The 20,147-nt window shown below is 34.5% G+C and overlaps 1 protein-coding gene across 3 annotated transcripts in view; it reads left to right on the top strand.

The window, feature by feature from the left end:
• The window catches only part of RIT2 (Ras like without CAAX 2), a 315,277-nt gene that overhangs the window by 127,452 nt on the left and 167,678 nt on the right, over positions 1-20,147 (top strand). For 2 of the 3 annotated variants that reach the window (XM_074340045.2, XM_019739662.3), the window contains one exon: positions 4,412-4,485. In XM_074340045.2, the coding sequence (XP_074196146.1) occupies positions 4,412-4,485 (74 nt within the window). The remainder of the gene's footprint in view (positions 1-4,411; positions 4,486-20,147) is intronic. The other variant, XM_088797974.1, reaches the window with a different exon arrangement.

The raw sequence follows: 20,147 nt of genomic DNA, 5'->3' as shown, positions 1-20,147 counted from the left end.
AGATCAATGAAAGTACAAAGAGCAGTGGAATGAAAAATGGAAAGATTGTGTGGTTGCCCATACACTGAACTGTGTCAGAATAGAGGGAGTTGCTAAAACCACACTAGACTGACTTCTCTGCAAGTTATATTTCCTACAGTTTCATCTTCCTGGAGCATAGTCATAAGGAACACGTTTCCTTCAAGATAGGCTATATGCCCTATAAATTTTTGGATCTTAAGATCCCATTGCATGTATGTTTGTCTTCCATCAGGATTGTGTAAGTTCTCTGAGCGTAGAGACTGTGTGTGTGTGTGTGTGTGTGTGTGTGTGTGTGTGTGTGTCTTCTTATCTCCAGCAGCTAGCAGAAATCTAATTTTTGGGAGGTGCTCAGTTCAGTGCATTGTAAAAGTGCCTCTTGCAGTTATTCATTATTCGTTTCTAAACAAAAAGTTGTGAAAATAATCATTTGTTTATCTGTGTTTCAAAATCAACAGTATAAATAATTCCTGAATTGTGCCAAATTCAATGCTGTTCGAAATGTTTTTAGTTGTGATTTAGTTTGCTGTTTACTTATACCATAAATTGTGGATAAAACAAAATAAAGATTGTAACCAGACTCCAGGAGTTTATGAGTTCCAGGCTAAGTTCTAAGCATGGTTCACAAATGATGGTATATTCACTCTGGTATTTGAACAAGTTGAAATATGTAGGATGGGATTGGCATGAATGAGAAAATAAATGGATGTAATGAAATAAGATTTTCAGATCTCACTTCAGAGCTTCGGACCCAGATATTCACTGTTTTCACTTAAATAATACACAGACATGGCAAAGTCAACATTACCGAAACTGAACTTGTGGTCCTCCTTTCTTCCTTCTCTCAGTAAATGTCATAACTATCTGCCCATCTGCAAATGCCAGAATTTGGAGAGGCTCTCTTCCATTGTCCTCCTTTTTTATCCTCCATATATTACTAAATTCTGTACGTTAAATCTTTTAGACATCCTGCTAATCTATCAGCTTTCTTTCAACTCTAGGGCCACTATTGTAATATAAGCCAGTATCACTTCTCACCTAGATTACTAAATATCTACTGAATCATTCTAGTTTTCCACTTTAAAATTGATTAATCGCATTTCAACCAGATGAACATTCCAAAATGCACATCTAATGGTGTCACTTATGGTTGAGTTCAAATTTCTTAAAAAACAATGACTATACTTAACTCTTATTAAACATTCATTACACACAATGTAGTGTGCTGGATGCCTTCTACACACTATCTCATTGAATCATCTGAACAACTCTATGAGTTCAATACAAACATTATCATAACTTTTTCAAATGAAAAATACACATTTTACAGAGATCAAGTGATTTTCCTAAAATAAGACAACTGGTAGTGATAGAGCCAGAGTTTAAACTCAGGCAGTCTGACTTTATATGCCCTACTCTAAAATATGATTCCTGAGAAAAGTGGCTTTTCAGGTTCTGTGTCCATTTTTTAATGGAATTGTTTGGATTTTGTTTTTGTTTTTGTTTTGTTGGAAGACATATAAATAGCCAACAGATGCATGAAAAGATGATCAACTTCACTAGATTTTAGGGAAATGCAAAATAAAATCACAATGAGATACCAGTTCACACCTGTTAGACTGGCTATTATCAACAAAACAAATAATAACAAGTGTTGGAGAGGTTATAGAAAAAAAGGGACCCTCATACACTGTCAGTGGAAATATAAATTGGTATAGCCACTATGAAAAACAGTGTGAAGTTTCCTCAAAAAATTAAAAATAGAATTATCATTTGACCCAGTAATTGCTCTTCTGGGTATCTACCCCAAAATTTTGAGAACATCTATCCATTAATATATATGTACCCTTATGTTCATTGCCTCACCATTCATGGTGGACAAGACATGGAAACAACCAAAATGTCCTTCAATTGATGATTGGATAAAGAAGATGTGGTACATATATACAATGGAATATTACTTCATAAGAAAATATGAAATACTGCCATTTGTGACAGCATGGATGTATCTTGAGAATATCATGCTAAATGAAATAAGTCAGACAGAAAAAATCAAGAATCATATGCTTTCTCTCATATGTGGGATATAAAACTGAAAGCAACAAACAAACAAGACAAGCGAATAAACAAAAAACTCATAGACACAGACAACAGTTTAGTGGTTACCAGAGGGGACGGGGGGTAGGAGGGAGGTAAAAAAAGGGTAAAGGGGGTCAAATATATGGTGATGGAAGAAGGTGTGACTTTAGGTGGTAAACGCACAATGCAATACACAGATGATGCATTATAGAATTGTATACTTAAAACCTGTGTAATTTTATTAACCAATGTCACCAAAAAAAATTTAATAAAAAATATGATTCCATGTAATATATTTATAAGCAAGTCTGATTTATCTCTTAAATTTCATCTATCAACATTCTCTTTCCTAAAATCTATGATTTAACCACACTGAAATTACATAAGTTCTTTTTTTGTTCCATCATCTTTATAACATCTGGAATTCTGGCTTTCAGTTTTTCTTTCTCTCTTGCTTCACTTTCTCCTAACTGCTAATCAGGGTAGGTGCTACTTCTTCCAGGAAGCACCCATTGAGTTTCCAAGTATATATCAGAAGATTGAAATCATACAAAGTATCTTTTCCAATCACAATGAAATGAACTAGAAATCAACAGCAAATGGAAAACTCAAAGACCTACAAATATTTGGAAATCGAGGGACCAATGAATGAAAGAAGAAATCTCAGAAAAAAAATACTTAGAGAATAATAAAAATGAAAACATATTTCTATATTTATGAGATGTAGCAAAAGAAGTAATGAAAGGAACATTTATAACTATAAATGCATACATTAAAAAAAGAAGAGCTCAAATAAGAATCTCACTTTAACCATTAAGAAACTAGGAAAACAAACAAACAAACAAACAAACTAAACCCCAAACTAATAGAAGGAAGGAAATAATAAAGATGAAATGAGAGATAAGTAAAATCACGAATAGAAAAACAATAGATAAAATTAATGACACCAAGAGTTGCTTCTTCAAAAAGATAAACAAAATTGTCAAATCCTCAGATTGACTAGGAAAAAAGTTTGCTAAAATAAATAAAATGAGAAATTAGAGTGCAGATATTATACCAACCTTACAAAAAAAATATATATATATATAGATATAGATATAGATATAGATATAGATATAGATATATATATATATAGAGAGAGAGAGAATTATATGCAAAAGAATGAATTCGTACCCTTACCAAACATCATATAAAATTTTTACTGAGAATTAATTGATGACATAAAGGCAAGAGTTAAAATTATGAAACTCTTAGAAGAAAACTTAGGGTTAAATATTCATGACCTTGAATTTGGGAATAGATCTTTAGATATAACACCAAAAGCATAAGCAACAAAGGGAGAAAAGTTGATAAATTGTACTTTATAAAAATGAAAAACTTCCATGTACCAAAAGTTGTTATTAATAAAATGAAAGGACAACTACAGAATAGAAAAAAAAAAAAAAAAAATGCAAACGTACATCTGATAAATGTTTAGAATACAGTATATATAAAAATGTTGTGCAAGTTAATGAGTACACAAACAAACACATTAAAATTTTTTGTAGTTTTCAGCATGTAAGTCTTCATCTCTTTGTTTAAGTTTATTCCTAAGTAATTTCTTTTGATGTTATTATAAATGGAATCAATTTCTTAATTTCTTTTTCTTGTTCATTACCTTTGTGTAGAAAATCGACTGAAATTTGTATATTGATTTTGTATCCTGAAGCTTTGTTGAATTTGTTTAGAAGTTCTAACAGTTTTTATTTGCATGCATGTGTGTGATTTTTAGAGCTTTCTACATAGAGGATCATGTTACCAGCAAACAGAAAATTTACCTCCTTCTTTTCCCATTTGGATGCCTTTTATTTATTTTTCTTATCTTATTGCTCTAGGCAGAACTTCCAGTACTATGCTAATTAAACGTGGTTAAAGCAGGCATCCCTGTCTTGTTTTTGATCTTAAAGGAAGAGCTTTCAATCTTTCATTACTGAGTATAACGTTAGGATACAAACTTGCAGTGCACGATTAAGAAAAAACTGACACATTTGTTCGGTGATTTGTTTCTCTAGGTAACATGACCAATGCACTTCAAACAAAGAAATTCTCCCGATGAAGTAGAAATACACCTGACTTCACTTTAAGCAGAAACTCCATTTCCTATATTTTCCTGTGTTATGTCTTTCTCATTCTATGTACTCTACTTAACTAGAGCATCTGATTCTTTTACGTAGTAACCTATTTAAAAAGTCTTCTTTGTTATGACATCTAAAAACTAATCATGGCTTTTCTGTTAAATAGGTTCAAATATAAATTTTGCCTTTTGTTTTTTCAGAAGATGCTTATAAGACCCAGGTTAGGATCGACAACGAACCAGCTTATTTGGACATACTGGACACTGCTGGTCAGGTAGGTAATTTTCTTGAATCTCTCCAATCTCTGAGGCCAGTTTAGGCTTTAATTTCAAATACACGTACCACAAAGAAGAAGATGAGTTTCCCTATTCAAACAGGAGAAGAACAAGTTTTCAATGGCAATTGGGAATTAAGAGAAGAATTAATAGGAAAATGTGACTCATTGCCAACCAGAATATTTCAACATTCCTTTAATTTTCTAAATATAAAAGTGTAAGTGTAGATGTAATGTTGCTACTGTGATTATAAAACTAATGAAATAGTTTATAATTCTTCCTCAGAAATGCAAAAAAACTTTGTCCTTGACCCAAATCTGATGATGGTTTTTATTAGAAAATGTTAGTGCAGATGTGCTTAGAATATATGTTCATGGAACCAAGGCTAGGGAGTAAGTTCAATGGAATGGTAACATAGAAAAGATTCAGCATAATCGAATGCATTAGTTTATAAACCTATACATAGGAACATAGAGAAAGAACTATGAGGAGGAGGAGGAAGAGACAATTTGTGTGACATAAAAATAAAGATAGAACTAAAATACCACACAATAATTATAAATAAAATGAGACAAAAGGAAGCAGTTAAAATATTTCAAAGCCTTGCAGTATTTGGGAGGAGGGTAGAGGTTTTCTTTACTTCATGCTTTTAAAATAATAGTTTTAAAAATACAAATATATCTATTAAATGCCAGATATAAAACAAATAATTTTCTATTTGTTATAAACCTATAACTGCTCTAAAAAATGAAGTGTTAAAAAAGGTAACTTAAAAACTAGCAGAGAGAGGGGAAGGGAAGAATACATTTTGAAAAATGATTAATACAACATTGAAAAGAAAGTAGAAAAAAAGAAAAAAGTGAAAAGGAAACATAATATAATAAATAAATATAAATGTATCAGGAATCTAAATAAATGGAATTGGATATGCCTCTCCCAGAATAGGCAAGTAAATTGGTAGCAACATATTGAATCAAAGAACAAAACTCACCTGTATCTGGGTTAAAAGAGACAAAAGGGTACAGAAAGGTGGCAAATCAAAGAATGATTAGAAAAAAAAAAAAACTAGGCAAAAAGTAACCATACCTAAAGCCTGTATTAATATTAATATCGGACAAAAAAAGATTTTATTGAACAAAGCATTATTAAGACGTAAAAGTGTCAATTTGTAATAAAAATCATCAAAAAGATGAAAAAAAAATTCTGGTCTATAATGTCCAAGACAAATGGAGCAAACGATAACAAAAAAATAAATATATATTAATTCCAAATCATGTATACTGGAAAATTTTAATGCACCTTTGTCAGTAAGTGCTGGATCAAGAAGTAATGTAATTGTAGAAGATTTGAAAATACATCTAACTTAAATAAAATGATGTAGTCAATATGATAGCAGGCATTCTTTTCACATACATTTGCTGTTTATGCTTTTTATTGATTCCTAATCTAATTGCAAAGAATGTGACCTGTAGAAGATTGGTTATTTGATTATGTAGAATTTTGCACTGTGCCTTAGAATGTGATAAAATTTTGTAATATATTTAAGTTAGTGGTTACCTCTTGAGGAGAAAGGGAAGAATTGGGAAAAGGGAGAGATACAAAGTAGACTACAACTATACATGTAATGACTTATGTTTCCTAAAGTTCTGATTAAATATAGAAAAATGTTAATAGGTGAAAACCTAAGTGATTGATACACAGATCTTTACTATACTATTTTCCTGTGTACTTAAATAATTAATTTATATATAATTAATATATATATATATTTTATAATTAATATATTTTTAAATGTTGTATTACTTCATCTATTTAATGTAAGTATTTAAAATAACTGCATTAATTGGAATATTCCTATCGCACAAGCCACTGAAAATAGGTGATCTCTTTCTATATTTGAGACATATCAAGACTATTTGAAACCCATATATTAACAAACTCATTTGTTTCCAGGGACATTTGGAAAATAGACTTATGGGGAGAAACACTTGAAGCCATTGAGGACACTTAGAATGGAAACATTTCTATTGGCTTAGGGGGGAAAATAGCTAACCCATGAATTATATAAAATTCTGTGAAAGATACAGAGGCCCATCACAGTGTCCTTAATAATTCAGTGTATGTAAAATACAATTACGTGAGATTATATGTCTGTACATATCTGTGTATGTATGTATCTCACATTCTCAATTTGATTAATTTTGCATCCATAGGGTTACAATACTGGATTACTTGTTCCATAGGAATACAAAAGAAATAAAATCACTGTAGTCCCTGGCCTTAAAGAGCTTACACGTTTATTTTTTACACGTTTTAGAAAGAATCTACCCCAGCCTGAGAAAGATGTCAAATATTACTATGTATTTAATCATATCACCTCTTTAGCTTTCTCTTATAAACAGAGAGTATTCCTTATCCAACTATGTTTTAAGCATCTAATTTACTTACCAGTGTGATATGTAGTACATTAAGATTTATATTTATCATTTATATTTTTAGCTGAAATTTGGCTCAAAACTAAACTTGCCAAATTAAAAAAAGAAAAACACAAAAAACAAAGATTTGATTTAGACATAGTATAAATGCACTAAGTAAAATGACTTCCAAGATTCTATAAAGTATACTTTTGATAGAAATAGCTGAAAAACATGTCATTCAATGACCTCATCATTCAAATCATTTCCCTCAGCATTGCGTTTTTTTGTGGCGGACAATATTAGAGTTTGGCATCCTATGATTACTACTGGGCCACTGGGCAAACAGAACTTTCAATAAGAATAGTCCTTAGTAGAAATTCTGCAGTTGATTCATAAATATTTCTACTTAACATCCATGTAAATGACTATAATTGTGACTATTTAGAGATCACCTATTTTAGTTGCTTTGTTTACAAATAAGGACACTGGGTCTCAGAAGAGGTAAGTGGTTTACACAAGGTGACATGGCTTCTAAATGCCTTCTGTGGAGTGAGCCTGGTGCTATGCCCATGAGTCATTCCTGAAAGCCTACATTAATGTAGCTACATTATCGCTAAAAGCCATCTTTAGGAATAGTACTGGACTATTCATGATTAGGAATGCTTGCTCTTTGTGCATTACTTTTTTGAGAATGTCAATGATATTTTGACTGAAAGAGTCTTAGTTGAAAACCACCAGCACAGAATACTGGCAAGAACAATGAATCAAAAACTCAAGATGGTAAAATCAAGGAAGAATCTGAAGCAAAAAAAAAGTGATTAGTGTAAGAGTTTGTTTACAACCTTCTTTTTTTTTTTTTTTTAGCTTTCTGTATATTTTGCACAGAGGATTTATCTTCCCTAATTCTAAATATTGGGTATTTGTTTGCAGAGTTTCCTTAAGTTACATTGTCAATATATTAATCCATTAAAAAAGGATTTAGATGATATGAATAAATAACAATATTGCATCTATTTGGCAACTATGTGAATAATCAAATTAGCAAGAACCATAGGGTCAACTCATATGATTTGCTATAACTCTTGTATAGTTATATCATGAAGGGGGGGCCCAGTTAAGAATAAGTACTCAATGAAAGGGAATGAAACATTTTCGCATACGACCTATATTTTTCCCACATCTGACATAAATGGGATATGTAGAATTAGACAAAATTTTATTGTCTCTATGATTCTCTTTCTTCCCATTTATTAAATAAAGAGGTAAGATTAAATGTTATTTAAATCATTTTGTGCTCTATCATTCTCAAAACTGTTTCCTTCCTTCAACAGTGAATTATTATGTATTAGACACTGATTATGCCCTCTCAACAGTCTCTCTGACAGATTCCAACAAATTTGAAAAATGTTCCCTGCCGTTAAGAAATTTGCAGTTTAATAGTGGAGGCAAGATATACCTGGTGTGTTAAGAGAAAATGTCATTTATGTGTCATAAAGGTAGCTCTCAATTAAGCTAAAGAATGAAAATGAACTATTTTTGCTTAGGAAAAATGATAACCAGAGAAGAACAATATAGGAGGGCTTCTTCCAACTAACTATTAATTTCACCAAGGAGGTACATTTATACACCTGACTTCCAATTATGAGTCTATTAAAAGAAAAACAAGTGGGTAAAATGCTTATCATCACAGACATTCTAAGAGTAGGACATTTTGATTATAAAACCAAAGGTGTTACAAAAACTTTTTGTTTGATTTCCCTTTTTTCTTCCTTCAAGAATATAACAATATTGTGACATTAGAAATTCTTTCTGTATGCTAATGTGGGGAATAGAGAGTGAGAGAGATTCTGGGTGGGTTTGTAGCCTCCGGTATATCTGGAAAGCTATGAGGAGTCACAACAGGAATAAGGGGAAGGGAAATAGAAAACTTGGTTCTTGAAACTAAATCAAAGCTTAAGGAAGAAGCTTGATGTTTTTTTCTAGGTCATATTTCTGCACTTTACAGCCCAAGTTGGCAGGTTGCGAACATATGTGATAATAAGAACATTCGCTTGTCTGGAGTGACCTATAGAACCTTGGCATGGTAAACAGATAGCAGTAGAAAACCACTTGGGAAATACCAGTAGTCCTTCCATACATCGTAGCTAACACATCAAAACGTAAATGGGTCAGTTAGTCTCCTTTTAAAGATTAAAAAATCCTTTAAGTGAGGGACTATGTCTTCTTTTATGTCACTGTCTATGTCTGGTGTCTTGTTCAGCATATTATAGGTGTTTCTTAATCATGTAACTTTTTCAACCAATTGGGAAAGAAAATAATTTAGATTTATTTTTTCAATGTATCTATTTATGTTTTTGTTTGTTTGTTTGTTTGGTTTGGGTTTTTTGTTTTGTTTTGTTTTGTTTTGTTTTGGTTTAGACTCCTGGTGAATATTTGGTGCTAAACCTATTCTTATGCCTAAGACTCTTCAAGGGCCCTAGACAATGTGTGCTGAATTTCATTCGAAATTCAGAAACAGATGGAGTTTGGGGATCTAAATTTCTCCATTAGAAATCAATTCTGCAATTAGGTAGCAAAGCTGCTGCAATGCTCTCATTCAAGGAACTTGGGTTTATTCTTTGGTCCAACTATCAGTAAATAGCATGCGGATTTTGACTTTAATGAGTAACTGGAGACAAACTGTGACCAAAAGAATTGGAAAATATATTGCCCAAGAGCCATTAAGTACCTTCAAAGTAAGTAAGAAACGTCTTCTAATCAATAGAATTGGATGAGGAGCCACTTAATATAGGATTATCCTGGAGACTGTTAAGTTTATTTGCATTCTTAAACATGCTCTGAATTCTGAATTCTTTTAATTCAAATCTAAGAGATAATGAACATCTCATTTAGAGATTACTCAAAGTTATAGGGGGCCTATGTTAGAGTAGCAGTTTAAAACTAAATGATGAGTCCTCTCACTATGGTAATGACTATCTTTGGTATCACTAAGAAATCAAAAGACATGTTTTCCCTGCTAGGCTCATAAGCCAGACATTTTGCACCCTGCTTTCAGCTTTGAAGCAAAGCTGTTTGACTCCTAAAGGCTCTTCAGATAAACACGTGTTCATTCCCTAAACTTAATACTTATGTGAGTTGCTCTGACAGTTAACTTAGGTTATTCCAGCCTATTATCCAAAAATGCTGTTCTCTCTTCCAGAATTAATTCAAGCTTCAAATGAAAGCTAAAATATCTTATCTAATGGAAATCCAAAAAGCATTTTTATCAGTAATATTGTAGTGGCTCATAAAGTGATTCCCCCCTTTTAAAACAATAAAATATATATATATAATGGTTTTAAAACCATTTTAAATGGGTTTCCCCTTTCTACTTTCTTTGTTGTTGTTTTTTCCCTACTTTAAGGCAGGAAAGCCCCATTTATGATAAAATGCAAAGTGCTATTACTTTTCTTTGCATATATCCAACTTTGATTTCAAAATCACGTTTGCTCTTCTGGGAAACCCGAAGTGCTTCCTTGTATTCTACACATTCCTTGTATAGAATGACTGACTATTTTATTTTGGGCAGGTTTCATATATACGTTTGGTGGAGGTCTGCCTGTATAGCTACCATGTGCTCACCGCAAAACTTTTCTCTCTTTTATTCTTATACCTGAAATTTCAGAGAAAAAAAGTACTGAGTTATAGAGCAACAGAAATTGGTACGGCACAGAGGAGACAGACATTTTTGTTAAGAAAGAAAGAAGGAAGGAAGGAAGGAAGGAAGGAAGGAAGGAAGGAAGGAAGGAAGGAAGGAAGGAAGGAAGACAGAAAACTGTGATGAGCTAAAGCCAGACAAACATCATTTTCTCATGAAACTACAGGAAGTCAATGGAACCAATACATTTATAGGAACTCTGGTGCCAGTGCTATGTCAAAAGTATGCCATCTCTCCCCTTTCCAGAGAAACAAAATCAATAGGGTATCTGTGTAGACATAGATATAGATTAGATATAGATTAGATATAAATAATATAGCTATAGAAATATAGATATAGATACATATAGATATATAATAAGAGATTTATTATAGTCCACACAGTTATTGAGGCCAACAAATCCCACACTCTGCAGTCTGCAAGCTGGAGAATAAGGAAAGCCTATGGTGTAAGTTCAAGTCTAAAGGCCTGAAAATTGGAGACCTGATGGTATAAGCCCTGACTGAGTCCAAAAGCCCAAGAACCAAGAGCACCTATGTTCTAAGGCAAGAGATGCACTTGGGCTCTTAACAGGTTGGATGATGCCCACCCACTGGGAAGTGCCATCTGCTTTACGCAGTTCACCAGTTCAAATACTAATCTCTCCCAGAAACACCGTGAAAGACACACCCAGAAATAATGGTTTATCAGCTATCTGGGGATCCCATAGCCTAGTCAGGTTGACACAAAAAATTAACCATCACAGATACCATTTGGGAAGGCTCTTCTATTGATTGATATCAAAATATCTATCACATGACTTCATTTCAGTCTTTGTGGTAATTAAAGAAGAATTGCTTCTATGGTGTTGTGGCTCTGGTGAGACCATAGGAAACGTAGCCTAAATAGCAGTACACTTGGTAGCTCCAGGCATATGCTTATAAAACTTTAATTGTGGGGGTCAAGTCACTTATGGGGGTCACATGTCATTACACTATATCAACGTGATGATGCCATAGCTGTTCTCTTGACTTGGGCCATAGGTGCCATATCAGCTCCTACCTTGGTCTTGCACTCCAGTTGTAGATAAATGTGTGGTTACAATTGAGAGTCAGTTAGCAAAGGGCTGGTATTATTGTAAGTTTGCTTAAGTCTTGAACAGCTTGAGAACTCTCAGTGTGAATTGATCCCATTAGGGGCTCAGCATTCCTGTGTTGAACCTGAGTTGATATATCCAGCAATAAATTGTCAGCCTTATTGTCCAGTCATTTCCAAAACTCCACTTGTGGAGTAACTAGTGACAGCTTTAATAATCTTGCTACCCAGATATTTCATCTTTGAGAGAAGAAAGACAATGCAGAATTTGAGTCTCTTCAGGAAAAACGGAAATTCTTGAGTTGTTTTTGTAGTAGAGAATTGGAGTAAAGGCGAGCTGGGTATAGAGTGACTGAACATGTATTCCTTTTGACTTTTTATTATTTTATGTAGAAACCTTATAACGTAGAATGACTTCTCAAATAATCCCCAAAGCTCTATTACTTGTTCATCCCATGAATAACATAATCTTGAAATATGGCACCACATCTGGAATCCTACGAATCAGTCTCTCTAAGATGCACTGAGAAACTTCAAGAGCATAAATAATAAACTAACAAAAAAACTAACAAACAAGGAATTTTAGATGTTATAAAAATGTTAGAATAAAGGTCATTGATTAAAAATCTGCAAATATATGATATTTAGAGAAGTGTGTTTAATAATACAAAGATGATTTTTTCTCTATTCTGAGGGAATGGTGAGCAATACATTCTCAAAAACTAAAGAAAAGAAAACTATACTAGGTGACATATTTTTCTGGTAAAAGCAAACTATGTAATCTTGATGAATATGTGTGAGCCTATATACCACTGGGATAAGATCTATTAAGAAAATATATTTGGGAAACATCTGCACAGTTTATTAATATTACAGAGCTATTGTTAACCTTCAGCTTGGACTCATGATCATTTATGAGTTCTACTGTATACATTGGCCATAACTCAAAGAATTTGCCCCAAATCTTCTGAATTTTACATGCGTTCTAGGATTTTTGCCTATGTAAGTTTGTTCAATGTGCTAGGTAATATAAATTTCAGTGACAATTCTTAAAATTTCCTTCTGAGGTGACCCTAAGAACAGTGAAACTTCATGAACGTTCTGTGTCCTGGGAAATCTACCACAGAAAAGCAATGCTCGAACAGGGCTTAAGGCATTTCAATTAATCTATAGAAATGAACTTTCTTATTATTTGTTGTTGCTATCATTTACTTTTAAAAAATATCCTCTTTTGTCTCATTACCTGTTTGGGCATATAGATATATTCATCTATTCTTGGAAATTTACTCTTGCTAAGTTTACTTTACTCTTGAGATACCAGCTGATCGCTTCATCAAGGGCTCCACGTGCATAATAATCTCGCTAGTTAGCAGCTCAGAAATTTCTCAGAAATGCATGTCGGGATAAGATAAATGACTCAGTTATTTTCCACGAGCTGTAATATCTTCACCAGACTATTGATTCCCTTTGGAACATGTAAGCCTCTGAGCAATGGTTTATAGTGCAAATAAATTACAGACTTTTATTAATGAAAAAAATCACACAAATTAATCTTAAATGGAGTGCAATGACCTAAATCTGACAAATTACTGGTCCCTATAGCCTGTTAGGAGGACAGCATCATTCTAACCTGGGCCTTCCATTCTGTTTGCTTCAAAATAGAATGAACACCTCTTAACAGGTAAATTCCAGAGAGTAAATTGATATATGAAAATTTGCCATAAGCCACAAAGCTGTCATTTTAAATTTAGGCTCTAGAGTGAAAGCTGTAACTGTTCAACTATAGAGTTTAAGAGTAATAGTTTAATTCTTGCCATACTTATTATTATTATTATTATTATATGTATAATACTACATATTATATGTGTATGTGCATTTTAATCCTCGAAAATAGAAATGACGTTTTATCTTAAATTTTTTTAAGTCTTATAAAAATATTTTATTTATTGTCTTAAAATGACTATGTCCTAATATTGACAAGTTTCCTGCTAGAGTTTTTAACCCTAGCAATTAAAAATTCAAACAATATGACTCCAAACTATTTTGCAAATAATAACAATAACTGGTTTAGTCACTTAAATTTTAATTAGGAGACTTTGATGTTTACGTGACACTAGACACAAGGAAGTAGATGAGCAAAGCAGAGATGGACTCTTACCTCAAAGACCTGCTCTTGTGAAGAAGACAGATGAAAAACTATAAGCTAAGCGAAACTAAACTCAATGAATAATTGCAAATGTGCTAAAAGAACCTTGCCTAATGTGGAGGGTGAAGGTTAGTTGTGGCTTTAACTTAAGCCATGAGTTTGAGCTCATGAGGCAGATAGAAAAGGGGGGAAGAAAACTATTCCAGGTATGGAAACTGGCATGTAGGGATATCTATAAAAGAGGAGAGGATGGTAGGTTTGCACACTAAGAGATGCCCAGCTCTTCTCAGACAAGGAACATGTACAGGGTCATGTGATAAGATGGGGCAAAAGAGGTCAGTCTGATCATACCTAGCCAGGTTAATCGTTCTGAATTTTATTCCAGAAGTAATGGGAAGTTGCTGATGACGAGTAACATAATAAGGGCTCACCCTGGGATAGTATAGAGAAAGAACAGTAAGAAGGCAGAATACACTGTAGGAAGGTCATTAAGGGGCTTTTACACAATTCCAAGCAAAGGATGGTAGCTTGGGTGGGTGGACGGAGAGAAGTGGCACACTCCAGTCATTTCAGATGTAGAACTAAAATTTGTAAAAAATATTTCAGAGTGACCAAACTGGCGATATTATTCCAGTCTCGTCATGGACTGACATTTTAGTATTTTTCATGATCGAACTATATAGTGTTATTTTATGAGACTATTCTGTTATGAAAACAACTTTCCCCCTGATTTTCATGAAAAGCATTCCTAATTTATTTAGGTGAGGTAAGTATGGGCTGCATTACTATATTAGGCTGGTGCAAAAGTGATTGCAGTTTTTGCACTTCTTTTTAACCTTTTCAACTGCAATTACTTTTGCGCCAACCTCACATACGCTCACTTTGGGCTTGCTGATACTGCTGTACTATTCAGAAATGATGTTATACTTGTTGCAGCACCTGGAACCAGCTGAAAAGGGCATTTCTAGTTTCTGAATGCACATGTAGGCACTGAAAGGCTAAATACCTTGGTCAACAATGTTCTACATTTTGTAACACGACAGATGCAGACCCTCAGCCCTGTATGAAACAATAGGTAAGAATCGCGGGAATGCTGTTGCAAACTTACATTTGAGAACAGGAATGTAGATCTAAATTTATAAATCTGCAAAATTTCCAAATTGCTGCTCTTGAAATAGTCTTTATAAGAAACTCATTTTTATAAACCATGTGTTTGCCTTGTCAAAATGGGCAGTCCCTGGCTCCAAAGCCCGTGACAGAATACCTCATTCTGTTCTATCTGTTCCAGTAGGAACTCTTTTAGCCAGCCTTCTCTTTAACTCACCCACCAGGTTAACTGGTGGACCCTACTCTTCTCTAAATCAATCATAGGATCGATCCTGATGGCCAGATTACTCTCTATTCCACCTGCAGTTCAGCTTTCCCCATAGGCTTTTCAAGAGTCGGTGATGTTGGTTCCTCAAGTTTGTCCGAGTTTTACATAATTTTGTAATTATAGAATTTAAACAAGTTGCATGACCTGGTGAAACATTGTGAGAAGAGAGTCAACTTTTAAACTAAGTTGAATATGTTTCAAAATGGCATGTTATTAATGAGTCTTAGCTTCCCCACCTCTAAAATTGTCATTGAAATAGAGGTGGTGGGCAAGATGGTTTAAAAATTTGGTATTAAAAAGGTACAATTCTGAACTCTGATGGATTCATAAGTGTCTTAGATTCTTGCTCCTCTTTAAAGATATCAAAACTTTAAAGCATGAATGATGCATTATGGATGTTTTGTGCAAAAATATAACTCCATTTGGCAGACTTATTTTTAAAAGGGGGCATGTTGGCTCACCATCAAAGATTGGAAGATGAATTTACATTTGTATGTTTTAGATGAATATAAATTGTTTAAAGTATGTGACATTTAAAATTATTCCACTTTTTAACTGATGCCGATTGACGAACATTGAGGCCAGATCAGGCCTTTTATTGTGCCCAATGGTCGCTGGCCATAGGACAGCCCAGACATCAAATATTCTTTCCTCGAATCATCAGTAAACATTCTGTCCTTTAGATCTTTACTTTCCTGGGCTAGAATCTGGCTTCCCTAATTTACAACAGTCTCCACTTTACCTCCTGCCAAACAAACTCCTATCCAGCTTGCTTTCATCACCTCTCTTAGCTGCCTTCTGTGACACCAGGATTCCAGTGCAATTTGTGACACATATCAGGATCAAAACTTTTACTGCTGCTGCATACTGCCTGTTGTAAATAGTGATAAATTGAGTACATCTGAGCTTTAGGGGGGTATTTTTCCTCTGCTAGGATCCAAGAGAGTAATAATCAATATAGCACCAGATGCAAACAAACCCTCATCTAAGAGACCGCTGCCTGTTGCCCATTGATGGTGCAGCTCTTTGGAATAATTAAAACAGGCAATTTGACCACAGATGCATTTCTCTTGTTAATCATCAGGTCATTAGCCTTAATAAGATCAATCTGTGATTAGATTCACCGTATCTCAAACCAATGACATGGAGCAGAGAGGAAATCAAATTTCAGTACATGTTTCATTTATCTCTGACCTTCATCTTCTGCCACAAAGCCCGGATAGTCTGTGAAGGTTATAGATGCACTATCTTGACGACTATGTGATCAAAGATTCAGCAGGCTGACAGCAAAACGGGGACACGTAGAGGAATAAAAGGGATGTTTTTTAGTGAGCTGCTCTTATTCCTGGAACACTGAGCCAGGCTTGGCTGGATTACTGCGGATTTGTCCTATTTCTTATCATCATTAGTGTCCTTCAACAGGGATGTGGGGCATGGGTAGAAGCTAGTGTTGCTTTTATGGTGCTAAGGAAGGTCGATCTCTCCCAAATGTCAAGGATTGTCTCAAAACCCTGTGTAAACTGAGACCCTCTGATTCCCCAGTGATTCAATCTTATATGAACTATTAATATCAAGAATCGGAAAAATCCGTAGAGACAGAAAGCAGATCGGTGATTGCCAAGATCTGGGGGGAAGGGGAATAACACATGACAGCTAATGGTTTGGGGGTTTCTTATTAAGGTGATGAAAATGTTCTGGAGTTAGTGGTGACTATTGCACAACTTTGTAAATATACAAAAAGAAAGAAAAAACACTGAATTATACACCTGAAAATGTGACTTTCATGGTATCTGAATTAAATCTCAATTTAAAAAAAGCATTAAAATTAAAAAAAAAAAAAGCATTAAAATTCAAAAACATCATGAGAATCAGGCTACCTTAGACCAATTACATCAGAACATCTTGGGCAGAGATTCAGGCATATGACCAGGGACGAGGGCCTAGCCTCTGCTTTGACATTGACTTTCTGTTTTATGTGGGAAAGCCATGAAATCATAAAAGGTGAGAGAAGTGGAAGGACTTTGTTACCCTCATGCTCAAGCCTTAAACAGACAGTACCTTCTTTAAAACTTAGTTGGATAATGTTTTGAGTCAACTTATATACCAAAGAAAGGTTACTCCATAATGAAGGCTCTATTCTTCATGTGCAATTATGGTCAATGCCTTCATGGCCAACTGGTCTCCTGCCTTTGCATCACCTGGTATTTTGTGTATTTATTTCCTTATTCATTTATTTGTCAAAAGTTTTATCTGAATTCTGAGGCACTCCAGGCTCTACCATTCTGCATATAGTTTGGGTTCCAGCAGCAGTAATTCTTAACTGAATTAGTAATAGTACTACTAAATAATTTCAATCTGTGGACACAGCTCTTGTGGTTTCTCTTTTGAAACAGCTTGAACTATCATATTCAACTGTTTTGTTTTGTTTTGTTTTCTGATAATTTGATCACTGCTTATCTGACCTCCTCAGAAATGTATCAAAATATGACTTTATGCGACCTACCTTAGTCTCTTCATATCTAACATGGAAACAATGGTATTCATTCCTGGAACTCCAGAGCTCAACACATATATAATAAATAGATTGCCTGACATAAAATGCTTTGATATGCTCAATAACACAAGTATTAGGAAAAATAAAATCTATTGCTTTCTCATTTATTGTAACCTAAAACTGCTATACAGAGAAGGAAAAATATTGAAGATGGTAAGAGAGATGATGAGTGTAAAGTGGTTTATGAAAGGCTAAGACTAGGAGAAAGATGACCAACATCTTTAAATTCATGAAGACAATAGAAACAGGGGAGGCTGGGTTCCACCTGGTACTCAACAGAGGCAAAGTTCAGTCCCTCAGAAGAGTGTATAGTACAGTTTTACACTACGGAGTAAACTAATGAAAAATGTATTTCTAAAATAGTTTAAAATGCTGTATCTAGTTCATGAATGTATTTATTCAGAATACCATCTGTGTTTATGTTATTGTTATAGACTTACTGGTAGTCTTTTGCTTTTGGCCACTCCTGTCTATTCAACTTAAGTTCTCAAACATTTCTGCATGATTCTAAGAGCAGGGTAGGAAAGATTGGATTCCATGTATACTGACAAATGTTTGCACAATCTTTAGCAATATTGCAATTGGCAGTGTTGCCAGTAAGTAGGACAATTCCTGAGCAATGGCTTTGCCAACAAGGGGTTTACGATATGATTTTTTATATTTATTTGTCTTCTACAATTGAAAACTCAGTATCATTATTAGAAAAAAAAAAATATACAGAGTTTCCCGTCAGTCTTTTTATACCAAAGAAAGTGACAACAATTACTTCTCCAGCCTCCCATGAGCCAGGTCTAGTCTAGAAAGGTGGTTTTGGTAGAATATAGAGAAAGAGTGACTCACTATATGGGCTGGAGTTCAGGGACCATTAAAAATGCACTGGGAAAATCAATGAAAAAGGCTATATGGGGGCGGCCAGATGGCTCAGTTGGTCAGAGCAGGACCCCTGAACAACAGGATTGCCCATTCGATTCCCACATGGGCCTGTGAGCTGCGCCCTCCGCAACTAGATTGAAGACAACGAGCTGCCGCTGAGCTTCAGGAGGGGCAGCCAGATGGCTCAGTTGGTTAGAGTGTGAGCTCTTAACAAGGTTGCCGATTCACTTCCCACGTGGGATGGTGGGCTGCGCCCCCCCACACACAACTAAAGATTGAAAATGGCAACTGGACTTGGAGCTGAGCTGCACCCTCCACAACAAGATTGAAGGACAATGATTTGGAGCTGATGGTCCTGGAGAAACACACTGTTCCCCAATAAAAATAAATTTAAAAATCTTAAAAAAAAAAAAAAGTCTATGTGGTTCCATACATATCTCATTAATACTTGATAAATAATTTTTAAGGAGAATAAAATTTCAAAATACATTCGGTTTCAAGCTAGTAAGAGAAGATTCAAAAACTAAAAACTGATCAAGTCTACAGAACTGGAACCTGTAGGGGGTCTACATCTTGAATAAAAAAGAACATGCTGTATAAGGAGGATTATATACTGGACCAAATTTTTATCATTTATCTATCTGGTTTCTTTTGGAAGTTGATACCCTCTAGAAATGTTATTTACTATATTCAAAACATGTATAATATCACTTTATTGAATTTCTCCCTTATTCATCCTGCGAGATTTTTTTCTTGTGATTGAAAGAATTTCATGAACATACACCCTGCAAGGGAATCTTTTTCAGCAAACTTGTGAGCCTTTCTTTTCAAGTCTCAGATGAGAAACAGATTCCCTTTGGGAAGATAAAGAAAGCATGATGTCTGTGCTCAGCCTGCAACAGTGCAGCTGGAAGGACTCTAGATAGCATCTGGTCTCTAGTGTTATTCTTTAGCACTTTCTGTTTAAAATTCCACTCTTTCTGATATTGCTTTTAAATTGTTATTTATACAGATACTAATTGAAACTTTTTTAAAGGATGACATTGGGAATAACAACTACATTTGGAAGAACTTGGTATGTTATAGGAAAAGAGACTTGTTGGGGGAATAGCCCAAGTCTTTCACGTTGTTGTTTACAAGGATGACAAGCCACTTGCAAAGCACATGTCTGGGTGACTCTGTAAGAAGCAAATGGTCTTAACCAAATATTGGGCTGCCGATGTGCTTTTGAACATTCCTGCCCCTGAAAGGCTTGAATCAGAGGTTATGGGAGTCAAACTAGCACTGGCTCCTCTGCAAATGCCTCCCACACTTCGATAATGTCCTCTTTGTTCTCCCCTATTTCCAAAGTAACCATTTGTTCTCCCCTCTGTCCAAAGTAACCACTGTGTCTGGCCTTATGTGTGTATTACCCTCTTTTAGGAAACACTGACATGGCTCACTCGTCTGTAAAATACCTTCCCTTTTAATCACTTGGACTTGGACTCCATTTGTGATAAGTCGATACCATCATAAAGGATCAGGC

This window comes from Rhinolophus sinicus, chromosome 4 (genome assembly GCF_057876585.1).
Source record: "Rhinolophus sinicus isolate RSI-liver-muscle chromosome 4, RSI-T2T, whole genome shotgun sequence".
NCBI classification, from domain to species: Eukaryota; Metazoa; Chordata; class Mammalia; order Chiroptera; family Rhinolophidae; genus Rhinolophus; species Rhinolophus sinicus.
Note: the sequence above shows the minus strand (reverse complement) of the source record. Positions and strands in the feature narration are given on the sequence as shown.